The sequence below is a fragment of the Chironomus tepperi genome, unplaced genomic scaffold (assembly GCF_022539635.2).
Source record: "Chironomus tepperi strain 1889 unplaced genomic scaffold, CSIRO-AGI_Ctep_v1 contig_298, whole genome shotgun sequence".
NCBI lineage: Eukaryota > Metazoa > Arthropoda > Insecta > Diptera > Chironomidae > Chironomus > Chironomus tepperi.
In genome coordinates, this window is record NW_027226420.1 from 204,195 (window position 1) to 224,776 (window position 20,582).

General features: G+C 32.2%; 8 protein-coding genes across 8 annotated transcripts; 3 read left to right on the forward strand and 5 right to left on the reverse strand.

Annotated features, from left to right (window-relative positions):
- Positions 1 to 252: 252 nt before the first annotated feature.
- Trm7-32 (tRNA methyltransferase 7-32) lies at positions 253 to 1,532 on the reverse strand. The gene is made up of 3 exons (XM_070642613.1): positions 1,215 to 1,532; positions 1,045 to 1,156; positions 253 to 968 (listed from the first exon to the last, which is right to left on the reverse strand). Exons 1-3 carry the CDS (start codon positions 1,335 to 1,337, stop codon positions 313 to 315), a joined length of 891 nt encoding a protein of 296 aa, XP_070498714.1. The 5' UTR covers positions 1,338 to 1,532; the 3' UTR covers positions 253 to 312.
- Positions 1,533 to 1,701: 169 nt separating this feature from the next.
- U4-U6-60K (U4-U6 small nuclear riboprotein factor 60K) lies at positions 1,702 to 4,733 on the forward strand. The gene is made up of 4 exons (XM_070642715.1): positions 1,702 to 1,981; positions 2,039 to 3,101; positions 3,171 to 3,299; positions 4,548 to 4,733. The coding sequence occupies exons 1-4, from the start codon at positions 1,797 to 1,799 to the stop codon at positions 4,680 to 4,682; spliced, it is 1,512 nt and encodes a 503-aa protein (XP_070498816.1). The 5' UTR covers positions 1,702 to 1,796; the 3' UTR covers positions 4,683 to 4,733.
- On the reverse strand, positions 3,301 to 4,498 carry Polr1F (RNA polymerase I subunit F). The gene has a single exon (XM_070642716.1). It carries the CDS (start codon positions 4,433 to 4,435, stop codon positions 3,362 to 3,364), a length of 1,074 nt encoding a protein of 357 aa, XP_070498817.1. The 5' UTR covers positions 4,436 to 4,498; the 3' UTR covers positions 3,301 to 3,361.
- A 276-nt stretch (positions 4,734 to 5,009) lies between the features above and the next one.
- uex (metal transporter uex) lies at positions 5,010 to 11,619 on the forward strand. Its single transcript, XM_070642537.1, has 12 exons — positions 5,010 to 5,920; positions 6,959 to 7,202; positions 7,274 to 7,543; positions 7,605 to 7,620; positions 7,689 to 7,888; positions 7,975 to 8,127; positions 8,425 to 8,617; positions 8,672 to 8,877; positions 8,937 to 9,050; positions 9,107 to 9,260; positions 9,356 to 9,873; positions 9,929 to 11,619. Exons 1-12 carry the CDS (start codon positions 5,388 to 5,390, stop codon positions 10,238 to 10,240), a joined length of 2,913 nt encoding a protein of 970 aa, XP_070498638.1. The 5' UTR covers positions 5,010 to 5,387; the 3' UTR covers positions 10,241 to 11,619.
- LOC139092211 (mini-chromosome maintenance complex-binding protein) lies at positions 11,537 to 13,388 on the reverse strand. Its single transcript, XM_070642538.1, has 2 exons — positions 12,143 to 13,388; positions 11,537 to 12,084 (listed from the first exon to the last, which is right to left on the reverse strand). Exons 1-2 carry the CDS (start codon positions 13,343 to 13,345, stop codon positions 11,713 to 11,715), a joined length of 1,575 nt encoding a protein of 524 aa, XP_070498639.1. The 5' UTR covers positions 13,346 to 13,388; the 3' UTR covers positions 11,537 to 11,712.
- Positions 13,389 to 13,615: 227 nt separating this feature from the next.
- Positions 13,616 to 18,342, forward strand: Nup154 (nuclear pore complex protein Nup154). Its single transcript, XM_070642407.1, has 7 exons — positions 13,616 to 13,803; positions 14,019 to 14,172; positions 14,234 to 14,310; positions 14,367 to 14,819; positions 14,875 to 17,743; positions 17,820 to 18,060; positions 18,121 to 18,342. The coding sequence occupies exons 1-7, from the start codon at positions 13,708 to 13,710 to the stop codon at positions 18,257 to 18,259; spliced, it is 4,029 nt and encodes a 1,342-aa protein (XP_070498508.1). The 5' UTR covers positions 13,616 to 13,707; the 3' UTR covers positions 18,260 to 18,342.
- Positions 18,343 to 18,388: 46 nt separating this feature from the next.
- On the reverse strand, positions 18,389 to 18,905 carry RpS27A (ribosomal protein S27A). Its single transcript, XM_070642657.1, has 2 exons — positions 18,585 to 18,905; positions 18,389 to 18,526 (listed from the first exon to the last, which is right to left on the reverse strand). The coding sequence occupies exons 1-2, from the start codon at positions 18,903 to 18,905 to the stop codon at positions 18,389 to 18,391; spliced, it is 459 nt and encodes a 152-aa protein (XP_070498758.1).
- Positions 18,906 to 18,987: 82 nt separating this feature from the next.
- On the reverse strand, positions 18,988 to 20,504 carry Ip259 (NSA2 ribosome biogenesis factor-like IP259). Its single transcript, XM_070642408.1, has 2 exons — positions 20,458 to 20,504; positions 18,988 to 19,878 (listed from the first exon to the last, which is right to left on the reverse strand). The coding sequence occupies exon 2, from the start codon at positions 19,847 to 19,849 to the stop codon at positions 19,070 to 19,072; it is 780 nt and encodes a 259-aa protein (XP_070498509.1). The 5' UTR covers positions 19,850 to 19,878; positions 20,458 to 20,504; the 3' UTR covers positions 18,988 to 19,069.
- Positions 20,505 to 20,582: the final 78 nt, after the last annotated feature.

The following is a 20,582-nucleotide window of genomic DNA, read 5'->3' on the forward strand; positions in this document are numbered from 1 at the left end:
TCATCGTGTGGCATCAGCGCATTTTTTTCGTTCGTTTTATTTTTTAAGGACAAAATGTAATTAATCGGTTTTTAGGAATCCAAGTTTTCAACGGTATTGTAAAATTAAAATTTTTAACGGTTTTGTAAAATTCAAAAATTATGTTTTCTGATTAAAAAATTGTTAGCAGCATGATCCAGACAAACAAAGTGCTCTTTTGAGCAATCCTTGAGCAAATTTACAAAAGTATGCAAAAACGATCAAGTAGGTATTGTCAAATCATAAATGTTATTTTTTTATTAAAAATCTTTTTCAAATTTTAATTGCAAATTTTTATTCCTTATTAACGCTGAATCCTTCGTGTTTTAAAGATATTTGAGATAGTCTTTCCAGTACTTCCTTGTACGGTGGTGCTGTTGGCTTTTGAACGATTTCTGTATGCTCATAATTCTCGTCAATTGGATATGACATATCACTATCAAAACTTCGTAAATCTCCACAAACAACAAAAGGAATTATGCTTCGATTAACTTCACTTTCAGTTAATTCTGTTATTACTTTTAAGTCGTCAATCATTGGATTTATTTTCTGTGGTATGTAGTCTTGAGGTGGTTGATAATTTTGACATACTACAAATGCTTCAATGCTAGAATTACGCGAACTTGTAGGCTTCGCTATCGATACTTTCTCAAAGAAGATTGACAATTGAGAAAACAGCAGTGAAATATCCTTTCCTCGAAATATTTTGGCTATAAAGGTACCACTTTTCATCAAAACATGTGTCGCAATATTAAGAGCTGCAAGAAGAAGCTGTGATTGAATGTATTCATCAATGTCATGTAGTCCTGTCACATCGGGAGCACCATCAGAACAAACCAAATGTGCCTTCTTATCTCCAAAATGACTGATTATTGCTTCCGCCGTTTCCAGTTTTGTAATGTCACCTTGTAATTGAATTACTCCATTTAACGGAGACATTGGCTGGAGATCTGAAAATATTCATATTGTAGTTTGATTTTATCTAGCACTAGATCATTCCAAGATCTAGTATTATTAAGTATTTACCAACGGCGATAATTTTAACTTCATCCTTGTTTTCACTTGGTTCCCATAACTTCTTTGACAGTACTTGAGACCAACTTCCTGGTGCTGCACATAAGTCTACCGCTCTTGTAACCTATTATTTAATTATTTATCAACATTTTGAATGAAATTAAAGTCTGCATTTAACTTACCCCGCTCAAAATGTTGAAAACTTCATCTATTTGTATTAATTTAAATGCACTACGTGCTCTCCATCCTTGTTCCTTAGCTAGACGATAGAAAATGTCTCGTTTGTCTTTTGATGTCTTTCCCATCCTCGATTAATTTAATTAATCTTAAATCTTGCTTTACTTTTAAGAAAAATATGTTAATAGTCCTCTAAGGTTTGATCTAAGGACTTAAGCGCATTTTAAACACAGTAATCAATATTCGATTAAAAATATGAGAAAACTCAATAAAACAAAGTTAATCTATCAAACTTAAGGTGTCTTCGATCTCTGGTCACTGCAATCTCATAGGGGGCCGTTCACTTATTACGTTCGCTTTTTAGTCTAGGATTTTGTAACAGCCTCACTGTAATCTCACAGGATATTCAGCATGCTTACAGGTCGGACAGATGGACAAAGTAGAATCTTGAGTATGCTTCTATTGTTTTGATTGGATAAGGGGAACAACAACTTTGACGAAAAACATTCGTTCAACATCAAGTAAACAATAACAAACGTTTAAAATTGAATTGAAAATTGCCGAAATCTTAAAAAATATTAATTAACATGTCTGACGATGAAGATGAAGTTGTTTATGTTAAAAGACAAAAGACTATACATTATGGCACGCTTGAAGAAACCATGGAAAATCGCATGAGACATGCGAAAAATGAGACCGAAACTTCAACAACATCCAATGCAACTTCCAGTAATACACAAATTCCTGAATATTTTGATATTGAGCTTGAAATGTAAGTAAATTAACAAAAATGTATTTAAACTCATAATAATAAATTAAAACTTTACAGTGAAAAGGATAAAACAGCACTTCTGGAAGAGTTTGAGAGAAAAAAGAAAGCGCGGCAGATCAATGTTTCCACCGATGATGCCGAGATCAAGAAAAGCCTGAGACAGTTAAATGAGCCAATATGCTTATTCGGTGAAGGACCTGCTGATCGCAGAATCCGTTTGCGTGAGTTATTGTCTATGATGGGAGATAATGCAATCGCCAAGAGACCAGACGATGATGAGAAGAAAACTTCCAAAGATGGACAGGATACAAATCAGACATGGTTCCATGAAGCTCCAGATACTTTAAGAATTGCACGATTATGGATTGCTGATTATTCATTGCCTAGAGCAAAGAAACGATTAGAGGAAGCAAGAGAACAAACAAATATTCCGAGTGCAACAAAAGCAAGTCGTATTGTGGAACTTCAAAAGAAGATTCAAGCACTTATGCCTCAATGTTCACAAGTTGGTGATGCTCGTCCAATCAGTGCTTGTAATTTCAACGAAGAATCAACACTTCTTTTAGTTGGAAGTTGGTCTGGATTGTGTAAATTATGGAGTGTACCTGATTGTGAGTTAGTTCAGACTTTACGCGGACATAGTACACAAATCGGAGGAGTTGCTTTTAGAAATAATTCGAGCACTGATCGATTCTCCGAAGTTTCAATGGCTTCATGTTCAACTGATGGAATGGTTAAATTATGGAGCTTCAAAAGTGAAGAATCTGTAGCTGATATTAATGGACATATGCCACATCGCGTGTCCAAATTAGCTTTTCATCCTTCAGGGAGATTTTTAGGCACAGCATGTTATGATGCATCATGGAGATTGTGGGATTTGGAACAAAAACAAGAAGTTCTTCATCAAGAAGGACATACAAAAGCTGTTCATGCCATTGCCTTCCAAAATGATGGAAGTGTCGTTTTGACAGGCGCTTTGGATGGTTTCGGTCGAGTATGGGATCTCAGAACTGGACGTTGTATCATGTTTTTAGACGGTCACATGGGAAATATTTATGCTGTTGATTTCTCATCTAATGGATATCACATGATTACTGGAAGTGAAGATCATTCTTGCAAGGTAAGATTACTCAAGATTTAACTTTAATCCGAGGATTTATTTAAATCTAATACCAAAAATCATTTGCAGATTTGGGACTTGAGAAAACGTCAATGTCTGTACACAATTCCTGCTCATACGAACATCGTCTCCGATGTCAAATATCAGAAGAATGGAGGACATTTCATAGTTACAGCAAGTTATGATAAAACAATTAAGGTAAGGATTAAAACTTTTATTTCAAAAATAGTTTCTAATTTTAAAAAGTTAATTAACATTCATCATTTCTCCTTTTTGATTGTGATTGATGAGTCTAAAAGCATTTGTAGGGATGATTCAAAATCGTCTTCAGCATTATGCTTCTTTTTCTTCTTCTTTTTTGGCAATTTGTCCGTGCTACATGTCGAAGAATTAAAATCATTAACAGAACTGCTTAAATTCATTTCCCCTTGACTTTTCCTCTTTTTATCTTTTTTGGCACTGCCATTATAGTCAGTTTCACTATCATTATGCTTTGTGGTAATGTGATTATGTAAAGAATCGTCATCAGATAATTTCTCTTGCTTTATCTTCTTTAATGGCGGTAAATCATAATTATCTTCAAGCTTCCTTTTCGCATGTCTTTTTGTTGAGGTAATTGATGTAGATGGCTCAGTGCTTGATTCTCTTTCTTGCTTTATCTTGATGCTGCTTTGATCTAGTTCGTACTTTTCACTTTCATTATCGCTGTCGTCATCTCCATGTTCATTATGTATACTGCTTTCGCTGATTCCGCTATCAGGAATATCATCGAAGACTTTTCTAGTATTGCTCATTGAACTCATTCCAACCATTTCGCCTTCAATGTATGGAATCTCATTCTCAAAATGGAACTCCTTTATTCTGATCTTGATCTCCTTATTATGATGAACGTCATTCTTTTTAATACATCCTTTAAATGTAACTTTAACATTAAAGACTCTGTAGATAACAACTGAGATGATTGTTTCCATTTTCTGGATATTTATGTGCTTAACAATTCCATCGACAAGAACATCCTTTCTTGGTGCAAAAATGTAGAAATTTGTCTCGATATTAACGACTGAGTATGCACTGTCATATCGTATTCCTGTTTGCATGTTTAGAATCTTTGTGTTCCTAAAATCCAGCACAACACCTTCAAGATTTCTGTCATACTTTCCAATCTTCCTACTTAATATCCTCAGAACTGATTCTTTAAAATTATTTACTACATTCGAGCCAAAAATCAGCTTCTCAACTTTATGGACCTTCTTAACACATGACTCTGGATGATTAACATAATTCTCTAGTTCCAATCGTTTATATCGTATATAATAATTCTTTGGTTTGGCCATAATTCTCTAGAAAATTAATAATTTTTAATTTCTCAGAAATATTATTTGAAATCAAAACAAAAGAACGTGCAAAGAGGGGTCAAAAAAAAATAATTCAAATTTTTTCTTACAGTTTTGGAGCAAAACATGGCAACCATTGAAGACAATCACACATGATAGTAAAGTAATGAGCGTGGACATTTCACAAAATTCTACATATATCGCAACAACATCATACGATAGAACATTTAAGATATTCCATGAATAATCTAATTAATTTTTTGTTTCAATAAAATTAACGGCTTTTTGATAATTTAAACGTGTTATTTTTATTTACATAGTTGAATGCCCCTCGAACTAGGAATGGACACTCGAAAATTATTTCAAATTTGTTCGATATTCAGTGCTTTGAAGAATTTTTAGCTGATTTACTGTCAAAATAAATAAATTGAGAAGCTCTCTGAAGGATATACAGTGCAACAAAGTCAAAAATAAGAGTTATAGTGATGAGTGCATGGCACAATCAGTCAGAGTATCCATGCCTTGCTTTTTTCTTATTAGAAAAAAAAATATTAAAGAATTTTCGTCTTGTGCAAGTTTTTCGTGAAAATAGACATTAATTAATTTTATTTAATTTAAATCCATGATTTGTTGACAAAAATATACTCAAAAACACTATCAAGATGAAGGTTTTATGATAAATTGAGAATTTTCGCAGAAGAAAAAAAAAATTCGTTTGTTTTCCTTACTTCTTTACTTTCTCATACATTTAATAATACTATACGAATACAATTATTAATTAATTAAAAAGCCTTCCTTAATTCATCGTACAAAAATTAGAACAAATATATATTATATTGAATACAATCTTAAGTGATCAGAAAAAATAAAGTCATTAGAAGTGCTTTAAGTATATGATCAGCGGAGATACAGCAGCAAATATCTTGTGTACTCAATTAAAAACTAGCGTGAAATGCAAAAATTAGGAACTATTAAGAATGTCAAGTTAGTGTGTATTTTTGGTGCATTATTTATTGCCACAGTTGCACCAGAACTAATAAACAATAATCACAAAGATAATGATTTACGCAATAATAAATATCAGATTGTGCACATTACCGATTTGTCATCTACGCTATCGACGAGAACTAGTATCATAGATGACAAAAATTATGTGATAACGTATCAGCAGACATCTAATAATGATGATGGAGTGATAGCAGAAACAAGAATATTGGAGATTGAATCGAAAGGATTCAATGAAACAGTCATTAAACCAGTATTTTTATATCCAACAAGATTCAAGGATTCATGTCAGAAAAGTGCGTTTTTTCCTGAATGGAAAATCAATAATGGCACTAGTAACGGAGTGTTTCGCTTAAAAATCAATTTCAATGAGAAGCTTAAAAGAAGTGATTCCTATTACTTTTGTGTGTACGAAGAAGGAACAACGAATGAACAAATTCATTTAGGTGAAGTGTCATTGGTGAATTTTCATAATTTAAGGTATGTATCTTGACAAACTTTATTTTATCAAATGAAATGAAAGAAAAAAAACTCGATTTTAAATTAGCGACCAACTAATAGCTTTTTAAGCTATTCTTTTCACGTCAGTCACGTTTTTTGACTGATTTCATTTTTTTGACTAATTATATTTTATTAATGATAACATAAAAGATTTTTTTTTGTTTAAACAATCATAAACATACATGCAGATTACTATTTCTCTTTTGACTCATTCTCGTATTTCTCTTTCTCTTCTTATTATATAAATATAACAATATTAATAAAATTGTATCATTTCCGCCTTCCGTTTATCATTAGTCAATTTATTATTTTTTTTCTTGCTGTTAATGCGATATTTTCAGCACAAAGTTTAATTTATCGGTTATTTTATGTAATTAGATACAACATGGGCTTATGTTTCAGTTCGTAAATGACTTGTAGCATTTTAATTCGCATTTCTTGACCGGCAACATGACATTCTTACCAATTTAATATTTAACGGTTTTCTGAAATTCAAAATATATGCTTCAGTAACGGTTTTCAAAAATTCAAATTGAACTGAAATGAATTGAAGTCAAAGATTACTGAACAACTTTTGACTAATTTAAATTTTCAAAATACGTTAGAAATGTATTTATTACTTAATTAAATCAGCACAGAAACAATTAAATATTATGTCAAGGCTACAATTTCATCAGCATTACAGATGAATGAAAAAGAATTTAAACAAAATATATTGTAAATACACAACGAAGTATATTAAATATTTTCTGTACTTATTAATTAAAGTCTTCGTATTCTGGTAGTGACTGGATTGTGAATGACGATGATAAAAAGAAGAAAAAGAATGTTTAAGATTTGGTTTCATAACAATCATGCCTATAAACAAACAAATTATTAATAAATTGAATGAAGTGTTGAAATGCAAACTTTTTAGTTATTTACATTAACTCAATGAATGAAGTAAACACATTCAATCTTATATCTAATTGATTCTTTTCTTATTTTCATGCTTTTGCCTCTATATCTAAAATAAAGTATCAATGTACATGATGTTGTAAAAAGACAAACTGATGATCCTTTAAAAATTATGGGATATCATATAGTTGAATCGGGTAAGGAGCCAGAACTGGAGGATGGCATACCAATCATCAAAGCCGGTTTAATTATAAAATTACGGATGTTTGGGACAGGTTTTTCCAATAAAACAATGATTGGATTGACGGCTGAAGCATTTGATTATGGAGAGAAATGCCATAAAATTGTTACAGACACTCAGAAAGTAAGGCATCATTTGTACATGTCAAATTTATAAAAGAATTTAATTTATTTTAATTCTGATTGATTCCACAGATAGATGAGTCGTCTTTTGTGAAAGATCGACTGAATGTACTTGTGGATGTAAAATTACCCGAAGAATCAATGACATTGTTTATATGTGCATCGAATGATGGAATGGACTTTTTTCATCAAGGAATGGATGAATGGTTGATACTTAAAAGTCATAAGCCATTTTTACCAATGTGGGTTAATATTTTAATCATTGGTGTCTGTTTGTGCTTCTCGGCCCTCTTTTCTGGATTAAATTTGGGTCTTATGTCCTTGGACAGGACAGATTTAAAGGTAATAAGGCATAGTATAAATTTTATGGACAATAATTCATGAAAATCATTTCATTTTATAGATTTTGTGCAATACAGGTAAGTGAGCTCATCGTTAATAACTCATCAATCAATTAATATTTTTATTACGGTAATAAATTTCACAGGTTCCGAAAGTGAAAAGAAATATGCACATGCAATTCAACCAGTCAGAGATCATGGAAATTTTCTATTGTGCAGTATTCTTCTAGGAAATGTGTTAGTAAATTCTACATTTACAATATTACTCGATAGTCTTACGTCAGGTTTGATAGCTGTTGTTTGTTCAACTCTATTGATTGTCATCTTTGGCGAAATAACTCCACAAGTAAATTATCCATTTATGACTAATAAAATTTTTAACATAAATCAGTTGAATTTTTTTTCAATGTCACATTATTAATCCATTTAAAGGCTATATGTAGTCGACACGGTTTAGCTGTTGGAGCTCGTACAATCATAGTAACAAAATTTGTTATGTTGCTCACATTTCCATTGTCTTATCCTACATCAAAAATATTGGATTACTTGCTTGGTGAAGAAATTGGAACTTACTACAATCGTGAGGTATTTTATACATTATCTATGTGATAAAAACATTCTAAAATGATAACATGTTATTACATGACGCTATTATATAGCATATCACACCTCTTCAATTTGAACTTGAGTTTAAGTGCTCAACTGATTACTTCTTTCTTTGTAATCGAAATCACTCATATTATAACGACTTTTTTAAATTTAAAAAATAACGGTTTTCTAAAATTTGAAAGAATTTTTGACAACCGTAAATTTTTAAATCCTAAAAAGCCGTTAAAATTCTTTAAATCTATAATTAACTAAATTCTCAATTAAACCTTACAGAGACTGAAAGAATTGGTGAAAGTTACTACAGATGTGAATGATCTTGATAAAGACGAAGTGAATATAATTTCTGGTGTCCTTGAGATGCGAAAAAAGACTGTCGGCGATATCATGACTCACATTGATGATGCATACATGCTTCCAATAGATGCTATACTTGATTTTGAAACAATATCAGAAATTATGAATTCAGGTAACTATTACAGCAATTTATGATGTATTTATAATAATAAGATTGTCTATTTAGGATATTCCCGAATTCCTGTATATGAGAATGATCGTAAGAATATTCTGTCGTTACTGTACATAAAGGATTTAGCATTTGTTGATACAGATGATAATACTCCATTAAAGACTTTGTGTGAATTTTATCAAAATCCTTGTCATTTTGTGTTTGATGATTTGACACTTGATGTGATGTTTAAGCAATTTAAGGAGGGAAATAAGGGACATGTAAGTGGATCCATTAATGCTTTAATTAATATCTTAATGAATTGTCTTTGTAATATTAGATGGCATTCGTGCATCGCGTTAATAATGACGGCGAGGGCGATCCTTTCTATGAAACGATTGGCTTAGTCACGCTGGAAGATGTCATTGAGGAATTGATACAGGCTGAGATCATGGTAAGTACAATAAATGACTTTAAGTAACAAATAACTCACATTTAAATTATATCCAGGATGAGACAGATCGGATAACAGATAATCGTACCAAGAACCGGAGATCTAGACCACAGAAGCAAGATTTCTCGTGTTTTATTGGCCGTAACGATACACAGAATGTCCGCATCTCTCCGCAGTTGACTTTGGCCACCTTCCAATTTTTGAGCACCAGTGAGTGAATACAGTTTTAATAAAAATCACACAATTCAATGACATTTAATATTAATAAGCATATAAATAACTCAAAATTCCTCTCATTTGAATAGCACTGGAGCCATTTAAGCGGGAATCTATATCCGAGAATATTTTAAGACGATTGTTGAATCAAGATATTTATCGTCATATTAAAAATAAGGCAAATAGGAAGAATGACCCGCTTATGTATATCTTCCAACAAGGCAAGCCTGTTGACTTTTTTGTTATGATATTAGAAGGACGTGTCGAAGTGACAATTGGTAGAGAGAATTTAATGTTTGAGGGCGGTCCATTTACACATTTTGGATTACATGCATTAGTTCAAAATATCGGAATTGATTCACCACAACAGCAACAAGTCAATCAACCGTCAAGTCAAGTGTTGGGATCATTACAATCACTTAATGTAGACGCATTGGTTCGTCATACATTCATACCAGATTATTCAGTAAAAGCACTTACTGATGTTGTTTATCTTGTTGTCAAACGATCTCTCTTCATGGCAGCAAAGCGTGCCACGTTGATGGAACAATCAAAAAGGATGGGTGGTGAACATAGCAATGATCCTATTGACGATGAAGTGGAAAAGGTAAATAGAATGATAAGTCTTAAGGATATATACTCAAATTTCCATCCATTTACAGCTTCTACACTCACTAGACGAGGATGACAGTGCTGTTCATACGAATTTAAATTCACCACGAATGAGTAAACCGACAAGTGTTGCACCATCGCCAACATCTCAACAAAATTTCCTTCATGCACATCATTCAAGTAATTTACATAGTGATTTGGATACAGGCGTAAGAGTGACATTCACACAAAGCAATTCGACGGGCAATCACGTAATTAATTTTTCAAATTCTCAAAAGAATTCTGTGGATGTTCATGATAATGCCGACAATGAAGCCGAACAACCTTTATTGAATAAATCAGTATCAAAATTATCGTCATAACGTCGCGTTAATGAGCAAAATCCCAATCTTTTACAATGTTAATTATAATTTTTTTTTTGCGATACGTTAATTCTTCCAAAGATTGATTTTTTTTTTAGTTGACTGAATATGAAAGATGCATTCATTAAATTATTATTATTGATATATCCATCCATTATTAAGTTACTATTAAGTTTATCACAAGTTGTTTTTTTTTTTATTATCTCCATAAATGTACTTAGACAAGTTAGATCCATACGTACTCTAAAGTTTCGGGTACTTAGACATGTAATATCGTCAGAAATATCATTGCCTTATATGTTTTAGTTTGTTTACCACGTTTAATTTATTTACAGAAAGGATATCCTTTATTCATTTACAAAAAAAAATCGAAAAAAAGGAAGAAGATTATAAGAATTAATGAAATGTTGAATGTTTGTTATAATTCATAAGTTTTGTTCCTTCTGAACATTAAAAAAGAAATAACAAATTTGTTACTCAAGAGAAACCCCATTTTTGGCTATTATGCATGTAAATATTAAGTCCGTCAATCAAGTAATAATTTCAGAACAAATTTTTAGGAAATTTAATCAAAACAGAACTTCCATTTTTTTTATTTTTCTTAATAATAATTATAGTACATAACAAAAAACAAAGCTCTTTTAATAGTAAATCCCATGGGGATGTTCATACAAGAATTAATTAAATTTGAAGCTCACTTTAACGTTCAAATTAGATTTGGAAAAATAACGTCCAAAAATTATTTGAAAAAATAACAGTTGGCCAAAATTTGAAAAAGCAACGCTTTATAAAAATTTGAAAAATAACGGTTGATAAAGTTTTGCCTTTAAATTAAACAAGCTAAAAATTTAATTTCTTTTTTGTATGAATATCCCACAAATAAATCACAGCACAACACGTACACAGAGAATAATTTCATAATCATTAAAGCTTGTAAAAAGATATAGAAAGTACATAGAACTTACCTTGTTTTGCACTTGGCACATAGATTTTTATTTTAATTTCATGAAACAGATTAGGAAGTTTACGAAATCATAGAAAAGGAAGTTTAATTAAAGATTTTCATATTTTAAGGAGGTTTCCAAATTAGTCCAAGAATTTTAATCCTAGGATTTAATTTTGGGATTAGATTTAAATTTAAATTTTTACGGATTGATTTTCCAAACCTCCTGCTCATATAATTAGGGATCAGCAAGGAAAACTAAACAATTAGATCAACTAGAAGCAATCGGCTGGGAATTTTGTTTAATAAAAAAAAAGTTTAAAAGAATGTAGATATAATTCACATTTAAAAAATCGTTTTATTCAGAGCATAAATGATGAAAAAAGATTTAATAAAATGTTGTACTTTAAAAGGAATTAGTTTTCTCAAACTGAAAGATATATTTTAAATAAATTAATTAGAATGTTTCATGCAAAAAAAAGATTTATAAAAGATTATAGAATAACAAAAAAATGGTACTATTAATAAATTAGGGTTCATTGGCAGTGTTGTGTTCCATGCGATCCATTCTTTCTAGTTCGAGTCTCTTTGCTGTTTCCCATGAATCAACATCTAAACGTTGTAGGCCTTTTGATATTCCGATTAAACGTGACAGCACCAATAACAAATGCAATTGTTGAACTTGAACATTGCTGTTATGTTCACGCATTTTTGCAAAATCAGACTCGATCATTTTAATTTCATCATCATTGATATCGAATGATTGTAATCGGCATTTGGTAAGGTATCTTCTGTATGCATTTAATTTAGGTCTCATGTAATGTATGCCTGCTGCAAAATGCTCATTGATAAGATTGATGGACTCTTTATCGATAGGTTTGACTGGAACTGCATAATCACTCTGAAAATCGAGACAGGTATTAATTACAGTCTAAGTTACTGATGATGTAAGAACTTACCGGCAAAAAAGACCTTCCTTCGCTAATTGTTAATACTGGGATATCCGTTTTGAATGGAATTTCATAAAATTGAAAATTATAATCTAGTTTTTGATTACGAATAAGATCTGAGAGATTCTTCACAGCAGTGCATCCAGCTTCATCTAATCGTCCATTTTCAAGCTTTGTCTCATCGAGAATCACGTGAGTATTTCTTGGAAGTTGTAAGACACCTGTGGTTAATCTATTTGTGACATAATCCTTTCTGGGTATAAACCTAGTTGTGTTTAAGCCCTCAATAGTCATTGGAAAGTACAATGAATTTGGTACGAGAAGTTCAAAAAGATTATACAATTTTCTGACATATTCAGTCATGACTTCTGAAGGAACTGCCCGAGTTATGAGATTTAATGAGAATTTTCCAAGAGCTTCATCATTGATTCTCGCATATATGCAGGAAATGAGATGACACATCAAATAATGAGCACTAACTTCATCTCCAAATAGGAACTGTGTAAATAATTTCATCAGGTCTTGTCTAATTTCTTCCAATGACTGATCATGCTCTTGAGAACATTCAGGCTCGTGAATAACAATTGGATTATTGTGATCCATCTCTACAAATGAAATTGCGTGAATTGTGTAAGCAGGCAAATCACCTACAGCATTATCTTCATCTTGTTCCATATTATCAATTTGGATACTGGCATTTGCTTGTAGAAATCCAATTACTTCTACAAACTGATTTAATCTAATTTCAGTGGAATCATACACTTTTAACAAATAGGTCCGCTCACTTTGAGTATCTTCAATCTTTCGTTTGTTCGAATTCATTGACACAGCATTATAATCCTTAATCCATGAATTATTACTATCTGATTCCGTAATTAAGTAAATTTGTCTTTCAGCTAAATGAGTTGCTGGATCTTCACAAGTTTCATCATCCATAATATTAAGCGTATCTGAAAATTTTCCATTTCTAACTGCCACTGTTCCATCTGCCTGAGTAACTTCATATTCAGCACAGTAAAATTCTGGTTCCTTAATATCTATTATCATGAAGTGATTCAACAAAACTAATGAATTGTTTTGCTTAAAATGAAGATTACTTCTTAATTCGATTTTTTCTTCTATTGTTAATCCATTCTTCAGCTTTTTACAGCACTCCTCTTCATGTTTGTTGAAGTAATCTTTAGTCCAGTTGTATATTGGCTCCAGTTCCATTTTAATTAAATAATCACGTTTTTAAACAATTACAGTCTCAAATTCGCGCCAAAACAGGGGTCTAGAATTTTAAAAAACCGACAATGTCAAGTATTAGCTCTAATATTTGAGTATGTTTGATGAAAATACTTACTTAAGTTTCTTTTATTTTCAATGCTTTTGTACAAGCTTACTTTGTCATTAATTATATTGGATAATTTTGAAAGTTTTTAAAGAATTTCTGTTAACGTACACTTTTTTGAAATTCTGAACCTCTTAAAGGGCACGAGCTGCGCGATTACTGTAAACAATTTATTCAAACGAATAAATTTAAAATTATTTAAAGAGAAGTTCTTATTAATTTAGTTAAAAAAGTTATAGAAATGATGAATTCGGAGACAAATATATACACTGACTATGAAATCGCTGGAAACATGATGGAAGAGCATGAAAAAAGAGACCAGCAAATCTCTGTGGAGGTATTTTAAATTTTCTTTAGAAATTTTTACATTCAAACTGACATTAAATGATGCTGAATTATGCTTTATTGGCAATTTTATAGTTTATCTACTTAAACTAAACGTTAATTAAGGCAATCAGCATTAGATTCTACATTATCGGCTTATGTTTATATGATATTAACCTCGAATGTGAATTTTACCGGAAATTTATGCTTAATATGGTCTAATTTCAGGGAATTCTTCAAAGGCAAGGAGGATTCAGTGGATTAAATGATTTCGATTATCAGGATTTATCAAATTTGACGGAAGGACGCGTCAAGGATTTGCAGCAAATTAGAACACTCAACAAAATTCCAATACCAAATGAAATTATGGAAAACTTTAAAAGTAAATGCAGCATAAATTTTATGATTATCCAGCATAAACCAATCTGATTATTCTCTTACAGATATCAAATGCCACTGCAGAATGGGTTTATTTCCAGAAATTGGTAGAGCTTGGCTTACAATTGATTCCGATATTTATGTATGTAAATTTGCGTAATTAATTAACAATGATTTAATAATCCTTAATATCTTTAGATATGGACGTATGAGCACTCACGAGACGTTGCATATTTTGACGGTCTTAATCATTTAATCGTAAGCGTCGGACTGATAAAACCGAAACCAAATGTCTTTATAAATGATGTCAAATATCTTTTGGTTCTGACGACTCCAATTGAAATTATCGTGCTGGGAGTTACTTTTGGCGATACTACAAAGTCCGTGACAACACCGTCTTTCCTTTCGTCTTCTTTTGAAGAGATGCAGTTAATGAATAAACCAATTTTTGTACTAAATACTGATAATGTTGCCATAACTTGCATTGAAGGAACTAGCGATGGAAGAATGTTTCTTGGTGGACGAGATGGATGTCTTTATGAAGTTAGCTATCAAGCGGAATCAAATTGGCTTGGAAAGAGATGTAAAAAAATTAATCATTCTCAAGGACTTTTATCGTATGTTCTTCCTGGATTTCTCAAGGGCTTCACGGTATGTCCAAAAACTTTGTTAATTAACATTAAATTTAATTGATTTATTTGTGTAGGACGATGCCATAATGAAAATTGTGATAGACAATCAACGTTATTTACTGTATACGCTTACTGAGAAAGGAGCTATTGAAGTTTGGGATTTACAAGACAATTCAGCAAGACGCGTCATGAGATTATCACAAAACGACATAACAAATGCAGCAATATGTCACATCAAGACAGTCGATTCCTCAATTTTCAAGCCTGTTGTTGATATTTGTGTGCTTGAACGTGATGAACATCCAAGTTTATACATGATTGCTGTGACTCAAAGTGGCGTTCGATTCTATTTTGGTGGATATACAGGAATGTTTAATACTATGATGGATCCACAACAAATGCAACAACAATCCCAAAGACTTCAAAGTCTTAATTTACAACATGTTCGTCTTGCGCCTGGATATACACCAAATACAAATTATGGCAAGCCAAAGAATGTCCATTCTATGTATTATAATTCAGGCTCTGTATTGATGATTTCAACACCTCAACAGGAACAAGATTTGTTATGGTCATTAAGCTCCGAGCCATTTTTACACTCCGAATTGAGTCCATTAATAACTGCCGATTCTGGTCATCGAATGCTTACAGAATCATCAACAATTGTGCATTTAGATGGTTCAGTATGGGCAGTTGCTGAAGTTAAGGATAGAAGTCAATTGTCATTGAAATATCCTCTAAAAGATGCACAAAAACCTAAGAAAGTAATTTTATTGACATCGCAAGGAGCTCATATTATGGAACTGCTTAAGCCTGTTGACATTTTACAGCAGTTGTTCATGTCATGTCACGGAGCTCATAATGATGCTGTGAAGTCATTCTTTGAATTACAAAGTGAACCAGAAAGCTGTGCAACAAGTTTACTTTTATCCTGTATGGAATCTATGAGAGGAACTGAAATGGCAATGTGGGCAACGCAAGCATTTTTCCGTTATGGCGGTGAACCTTATTTCTTTAATCAGCAGCAACAAGAAAATATCCCAAGAATGTTTATGTCAACTCCATATGCTGCATCAAGACCAAATCAACCATTACAGCAGACAATGATGCAACAAACACAAATTGCAGGAAGTACTTCATTCCTCCAACAAACACAACAAATTGATTTATTTAATTTAAGATATTCAGCAAAGCATGGCGGTCTTTATCTTCATATTGCTAGGATTTTACGTCCAATTTGGAATCGAAAATGCATTGATAATAAATTGTCAAGCACAATAACCATCCAAGATTGTAATCAAATTCTTTGTGACTTGTTTGCTATCCGTTCATTTTTGGAATCGAATACAGTTGGTGGAATTGCTAAGAATAGTATGAACATCCTTAGTCCAAATGCTTATAATTCATTTATGGCCACAACTCAAGGAAATATCCTCAATGGATTTGGATCCAGTAATCAACAAATGCAACATCCACAAAAGAAAGAGGAAGCATTTGCGGAAGAGAAAAAGTCACTGGATGCATTATTTAATTTTATCAAGTATGTCTGTGAAGTCATTTCATTATGGAAGATTCTCTGTGAGCATCAATTGCATGTTTTGTTGGGAAACTTTCCAGTTGAGCAACGACAACTTATTGAAACTTGTACTTTCCGTGATTTAATTACCATCAGAAATGACCTATGTGCATTTTTAATTGTGACAATAATCAACTCATACCTCAATGATAATGCAAGTGTCAAGTTGATATCTGAAAAGTTACGAGAAGTATGTCCAACATTGTATAGAAATGAAGATGCTGTGTCACATAAAGCAACAGAAATCTTAAAATTATCGAAAAATTGTGTCAATGAGGATGAGAAGCATGAAAGTTTCTTAAAAGCACTAGAACTGTGTATTCAGGCAGCTCCAAAACTTCCACTTGGGAACATTTGTCAACAATTTTCAGCGGCTGGATTTTATGAAGGAGTTATTAAGCTATGTACAACATTTGCAAACAAGCTAGATCCAAACGAGACAGCTCTTCATTTCTACAGGAACAACTATCCATTTGACATTAATCAAATGCAAGTTAAGGATCAAGAAGGATATTTTGCGTACAGTAATCGAATGAAGTGTTATGAGGAAGTCAAGAACATGCTTCAATTTGTATTTAGGAACATTGCAACACCTGGAAATAATGAGCAACAGCAAAGTATGAGTCAACAACTTCAACATATTTTAAATGTTGCTCTACAATCCACAGATCAGTTACTTCATGTTGCCGTCTATGAATGGATGTTATTTAACAATTTATTGGTTGAGATGCTTAGTATTACAAACAGCTCATTGGGTGACTTCTTATCACGATCAGTCACACAGACGCCAATTAATCTCCAACTTGCTGATTTATTATGGAAATACTTTGAACGAAATGGACAGCATTCATCAGCTGCTAAAACACTTGATAAATTAGCAACACTTCATAGTGAAAAGATTCCATTGGCAAAGAGAATCGAATATTTGGCACGTGCTGTTATGTCAATGAGAAGTGACACAATTGGATATTCATCACATCATGGTGAAATGCTTAGAGATCTTGAGGATAAGCTTGAAGTAGCACAAATTCAGAAACAAATTTACGATACTCTATCAAGTGGCGATATTGCAAGAAATATTGATCCAATACAAGTTAGAGAAGCAGTAAGAAGCTTAGACATCAGATTATTCAACATGACTCAATTGTATTCTGATTTTGCCGAGAACTTTGATCTGTGGGAATGTCAATTGACGATATTAAACTCGTCTCATCATAATGAAGCACGTCTTATTAATTCTGTATGGAGTCATATTTTAGACAAAGAACTTGAGGAACCCGGAAGTAACACAGAAAAAGCTCAGAGATTATTGTCGAAAGTTCAAAGTTTAGCTAGCGAATTCGGTGTCAGTCCATGTTTTCCTTTGGGTAAGCATTTGAATCTTAGGATTTAGCTTTAATCCTCAGGATTTATCAAAATTAATCCTAACCTTTCCGTCCACAGATTACTTAATAGGAGAGCTTGAATTGAGATGCTTCCAATTAAGACTGCAACAATCACCAGTTCCTGAAACACTATTCAAAATTAATGCAGATGTGGATCTTATGCTGGATATTTATACTAAAATTGTGACAGCAAACGATCGAGTATGGCTTTCTGGACATGATGAACTGTATTTAATTCGATCAGTCAAGAAAGCACTCAGTTTAATAATCCAGAAACATCTTTCACTGTCCAAGAATAGGTATGTGATGGATATAACTTTATGGTTATAAGATTTACTAATTATCATTTAATTATATAGGAGGAGAACAATCGCCAAGATGGAAGACTTGATATCAGCCAGTTTAAATGCACTTTACACAAAACAGGGAACGCAAGAGACAAAGGAAATAACAGACGAATTAAGGCGTATTCGTCAAAGCATCAATGTCTTCAATTGATCTATTAAATTACTGTAAAATTAATTTTAATTATATTATTTTTGAATAAATAAAGGCATAACATGAAAGTAATTTTCAATAAATGGATCTTTCATTTATTTTAAAAGATTTTAAGATGGAAAATACATTTTATTCTTTGTCAACAAATGTCAATGTACATTTGCCACAGTATGCACGATTCTCATGTGCAGCCATGAAAACTCCAGCTCCGCAAGTTTCAGCAGGACATTCACGTCTCAAACGGTGAATTTTTCCGTTTTCATCGACCTATTGAGGAAGTTCAAGATTAGTAAAGCTGAATATCAACAAGTTACATGATGCTTACCTTATAGTATTTCAAGACGGCGAGTTTGACCTTCTTGCGCTTATGCTTAATCTTTTTTGGTGTTGAGTAATTCTTCTTCTTACGTTTCTTGGCACCACCACGAAGGCGCAACACTAAGTGAAGTGTTGACTCTTTTTGAATATTGTAGTCGCTCAATGTACGTCCATCCTCTAATTGTTTACCGGCAAAGATCAATCTTTGTTGATCTGGAGGAATTCCTTCCTTATCTTGAATTTTAGCTTTGACATTTTCAATCGTGTCAGATGGCTCGACTTCGAGGGTAATGGTCTTACCCGTCAAGGTTTTGACGAAGATCTGCATGGTGTGTCTATAATTAGAGAAAAATAGAAATGATTAGTTCCATTTGTTCCAAGCATGTGTTGCTTATTGCTAAAATAGAAAATTTGATTATATTTGTTAAAATATTTATTGATTCCTTAAGAATTACAGCAATTTCATAAACTTATAAAAAAGGCGTAGAGAAGTTAAACGAGCAAAACGGCATTAATACATCCATCATTTTCTGGATTATTTGTCACTTGAGCATATTTTCCCCAAACAACTTTACCCGTTTGTGTCACTAAACCTAATTCGGAAATATTCACTTCTATCACTGTTCCTTTTGTAATTACACCTAAACTTGTGTACATTACTGAATTTGGATTCTTTTTGACTCCAATGATTGGTAGATGGAAAGTTGCTTTCAACTCTGGATGTGTAACGTGAGCTGTCTTGAAACGAAGACCCATTGGACGAATAAATCTCTCAAACTTTGGTGGCTTTCGTGTGAAATTCTCTCCAACAAATGTGACTTTGGTGACCATACGCTTCCAGGCCTTTCGCTTCGTCTTACCACTTCTTAGAACTTTGAAAACTTCAGCATCTGATTGAGCTCGTACTTTTGGAATTGGTACATCCCATTTTCCAGCTTTTTCCTTTCGCTTCTGTTTAATCATATTTGATAAGACCTTAGCACTGGATTGAACGCCACGATCCAAAAGATATGTTGGCAATGCTCCATCTTCAACCTTTTCGGCCTGTTTCTTAACTTTCTTCTCTTCATGTGCCTGGATTTTACGTTTCATCTGGATCTTTTCATTGCGACGATCTTTCTGGAATAATTTAGCCTTAATTCCTCTCAATTGTCGTGCTTCCTTTGCTCGTTTCTTAGGTGCTCTTGCTTCCTTCTTACGGAGTCTTTCCTCATAATCCAATCGTCTACCGTATAATTTACGGTGACGTTCCATATATTCATTTTGTGGCATGATTGATTTATGTTTTGAGTAACTTTAGTCTAAAAAGAAATAAAGGAACATTTAAATTATTAGTTTTTATAGTCATAATTCCAAATATCAGATTTCAGTATTTTGAGGTTAGAATAAACTAAATCATTTTTTTGACAAATCGCTACCATTATTTTGCTCAAGTACACGCGAATTCTAGGGAAATCTGTATTTGAATTATGACTTCTTGATTATACTATAATCACTCACCTTTTAGTTTAATTAATAACTCCTTTCTTTGCTAACTTGTTTAAATTATTGCCTCAAAAAATCACTCACGAAAATTAACAGATATCCCTTAAATTCATGTACAACTTAATTATCTTTCAACTTTCTGGAAGATATTCTATAAGACTATTACAATTTAATTAATAAAGACTTTTTAAGGTGAGTGATGATGGAAACTTGTAAAAATTTTGTTTTTCCACCATGTGAAAAATTATTTCACAAATTTGCGGCATAAATACAATAAAATTGGATATACATTTAATAAATTCTTGTTGTTTGCTCGTTTAACTTCAATATTATTACCGATTTACTTAATTAAACTACTTATTTCTAACAAAATTATTTTTTTAGCAAAAAATTACCTTTACTTCAAAACACCAGTCAATTCGAAAAGAAAGAAAAATGGCGCAGCTTTTTTAAAGGATAATAAACTATGATGCTTTCAGTTTAATTTGAATTTTAAAAATTCGTTAATTTTATTTGGTTT

Bases quoted from the DNA above. Each gene is read 5' to 3' on its own strand.
- U4-U6-60K (XM_070642715.1), top strand. From the start codon at position 1,797: ATGTCTGACGATGAAGATGAAGTTGTTTATGTTAAAAGACAAAAGACT. The intron at 1,982-2,038 runs GTAAGTAAATTA...AAAACTTTACAG, and splicing joins TTTGATATTGAGCTTGAAAT to TGAAAAGGATAAAACAGCAC. The intron at 3,300-4,547 runs GTAAGGATTAAA...TTTTTCTTACAG, and splicing joins GTTATGATAAAACAATTAAG to TTTTGGAGCAAAACATGGCA.
- LOC139092211 (XM_070642538.1), bottom strand. From the start codon at position 13,345: ATGGAACTGGAGCCAATATACAACTGGACTAAAGATTACTTCAACAAA. The intron at 12,085-12,142 runs GTAAGTTCTTAC...CTCGATTTTCAG, and splicing joins AAGGAAGGTCTTTTTTGCCG to AGTGATTATGCAGTTCCAGT.
- Trm7-32 (XM_070642613.1), bottom strand. From the start codon at position 1,337: ATGGGAAAGACATCAAAAGACAAACGAGACATTTTCTATCGTCTAGCT. The intron at 1,157-1,214 runs GTAAGTTAAATG...ATTAAATAATAG, and splicing joins TTTTCAACATTTTGAGCGGG to GTTACAAGAGCGGTAGACTT. The intron at 969-1,044 runs GTAAATACTTAA...GAATATTTTCAG, and splicing joins AGTTAAAATTATCGCCGTTG to ATCTCCAGCCAATGTCTCCG.
- Polr1F (XM_070642716.1), bottom strand. From the start codon at position 4,435: ATGGCCAAACCAAAGAATTATTATATACGATATAAACGATTGGAACTA.
- RpS27A (XM_070642657.1), bottom strand. From the start codon at position 18,905: ATGCAGATCTTCGTCAAAACCTTGACGGGTAAGACCATTACCCTCGAA. The intron at 18,527-18,584 runs GTAAGCATCATG...CTTCCTCAATAG, and splicing joins CCGTCTTGAAATACTATAAG to GTCGATGAAAACGGAAAAAT.
- Nup154 (XM_070642407.1), top strand. From the start codon at position 13,708: ATGATGAATTCGGAGACAAATATATACACTGACTATGAAATCGCTGGA. The intron at 14,173-14,233 runs GTAAATGCAGCA...ATTCTCTTACAG, and splicing joins AATTATGGAAAACTTTAAAA to ATATCAAATGCCACTGCAGA. The intron at 17,744-17,819 runs GTAAGCATTTGA...TTCCGTCCACAG, and splicing joins CAGTCCATGTTTTCCTTTGG to ATTACTTAATAGGAGAGCTT.
- Ip259 (XM_070642408.1), bottom strand. From the start codon at position 19,849: ATGCCACAAAATGAATATATGGAACGTCACCGTAAATTATACGGTAGA.
- uex (XM_070642537.1), top strand. From the start codon at position 5,388: ATGCAAAAATTAGGAACTATTAAGAATGTCAAGTTAGTGTGTATTTTT. The intron at 8,618-8,671 runs GTAACTATTACA...TTGTCTATTTAG, and splicing joins ATCAGAAATTATGAATTCAG to GATATTCCCGAATTCCTGTA. The intron at 8,878-8,936 runs GTAAGTGGATCC...TTGTAATATTAG, and splicing joins AGGAGGGAAATAAGGGACAT to ATGGCATTCGTGCATCGCGT.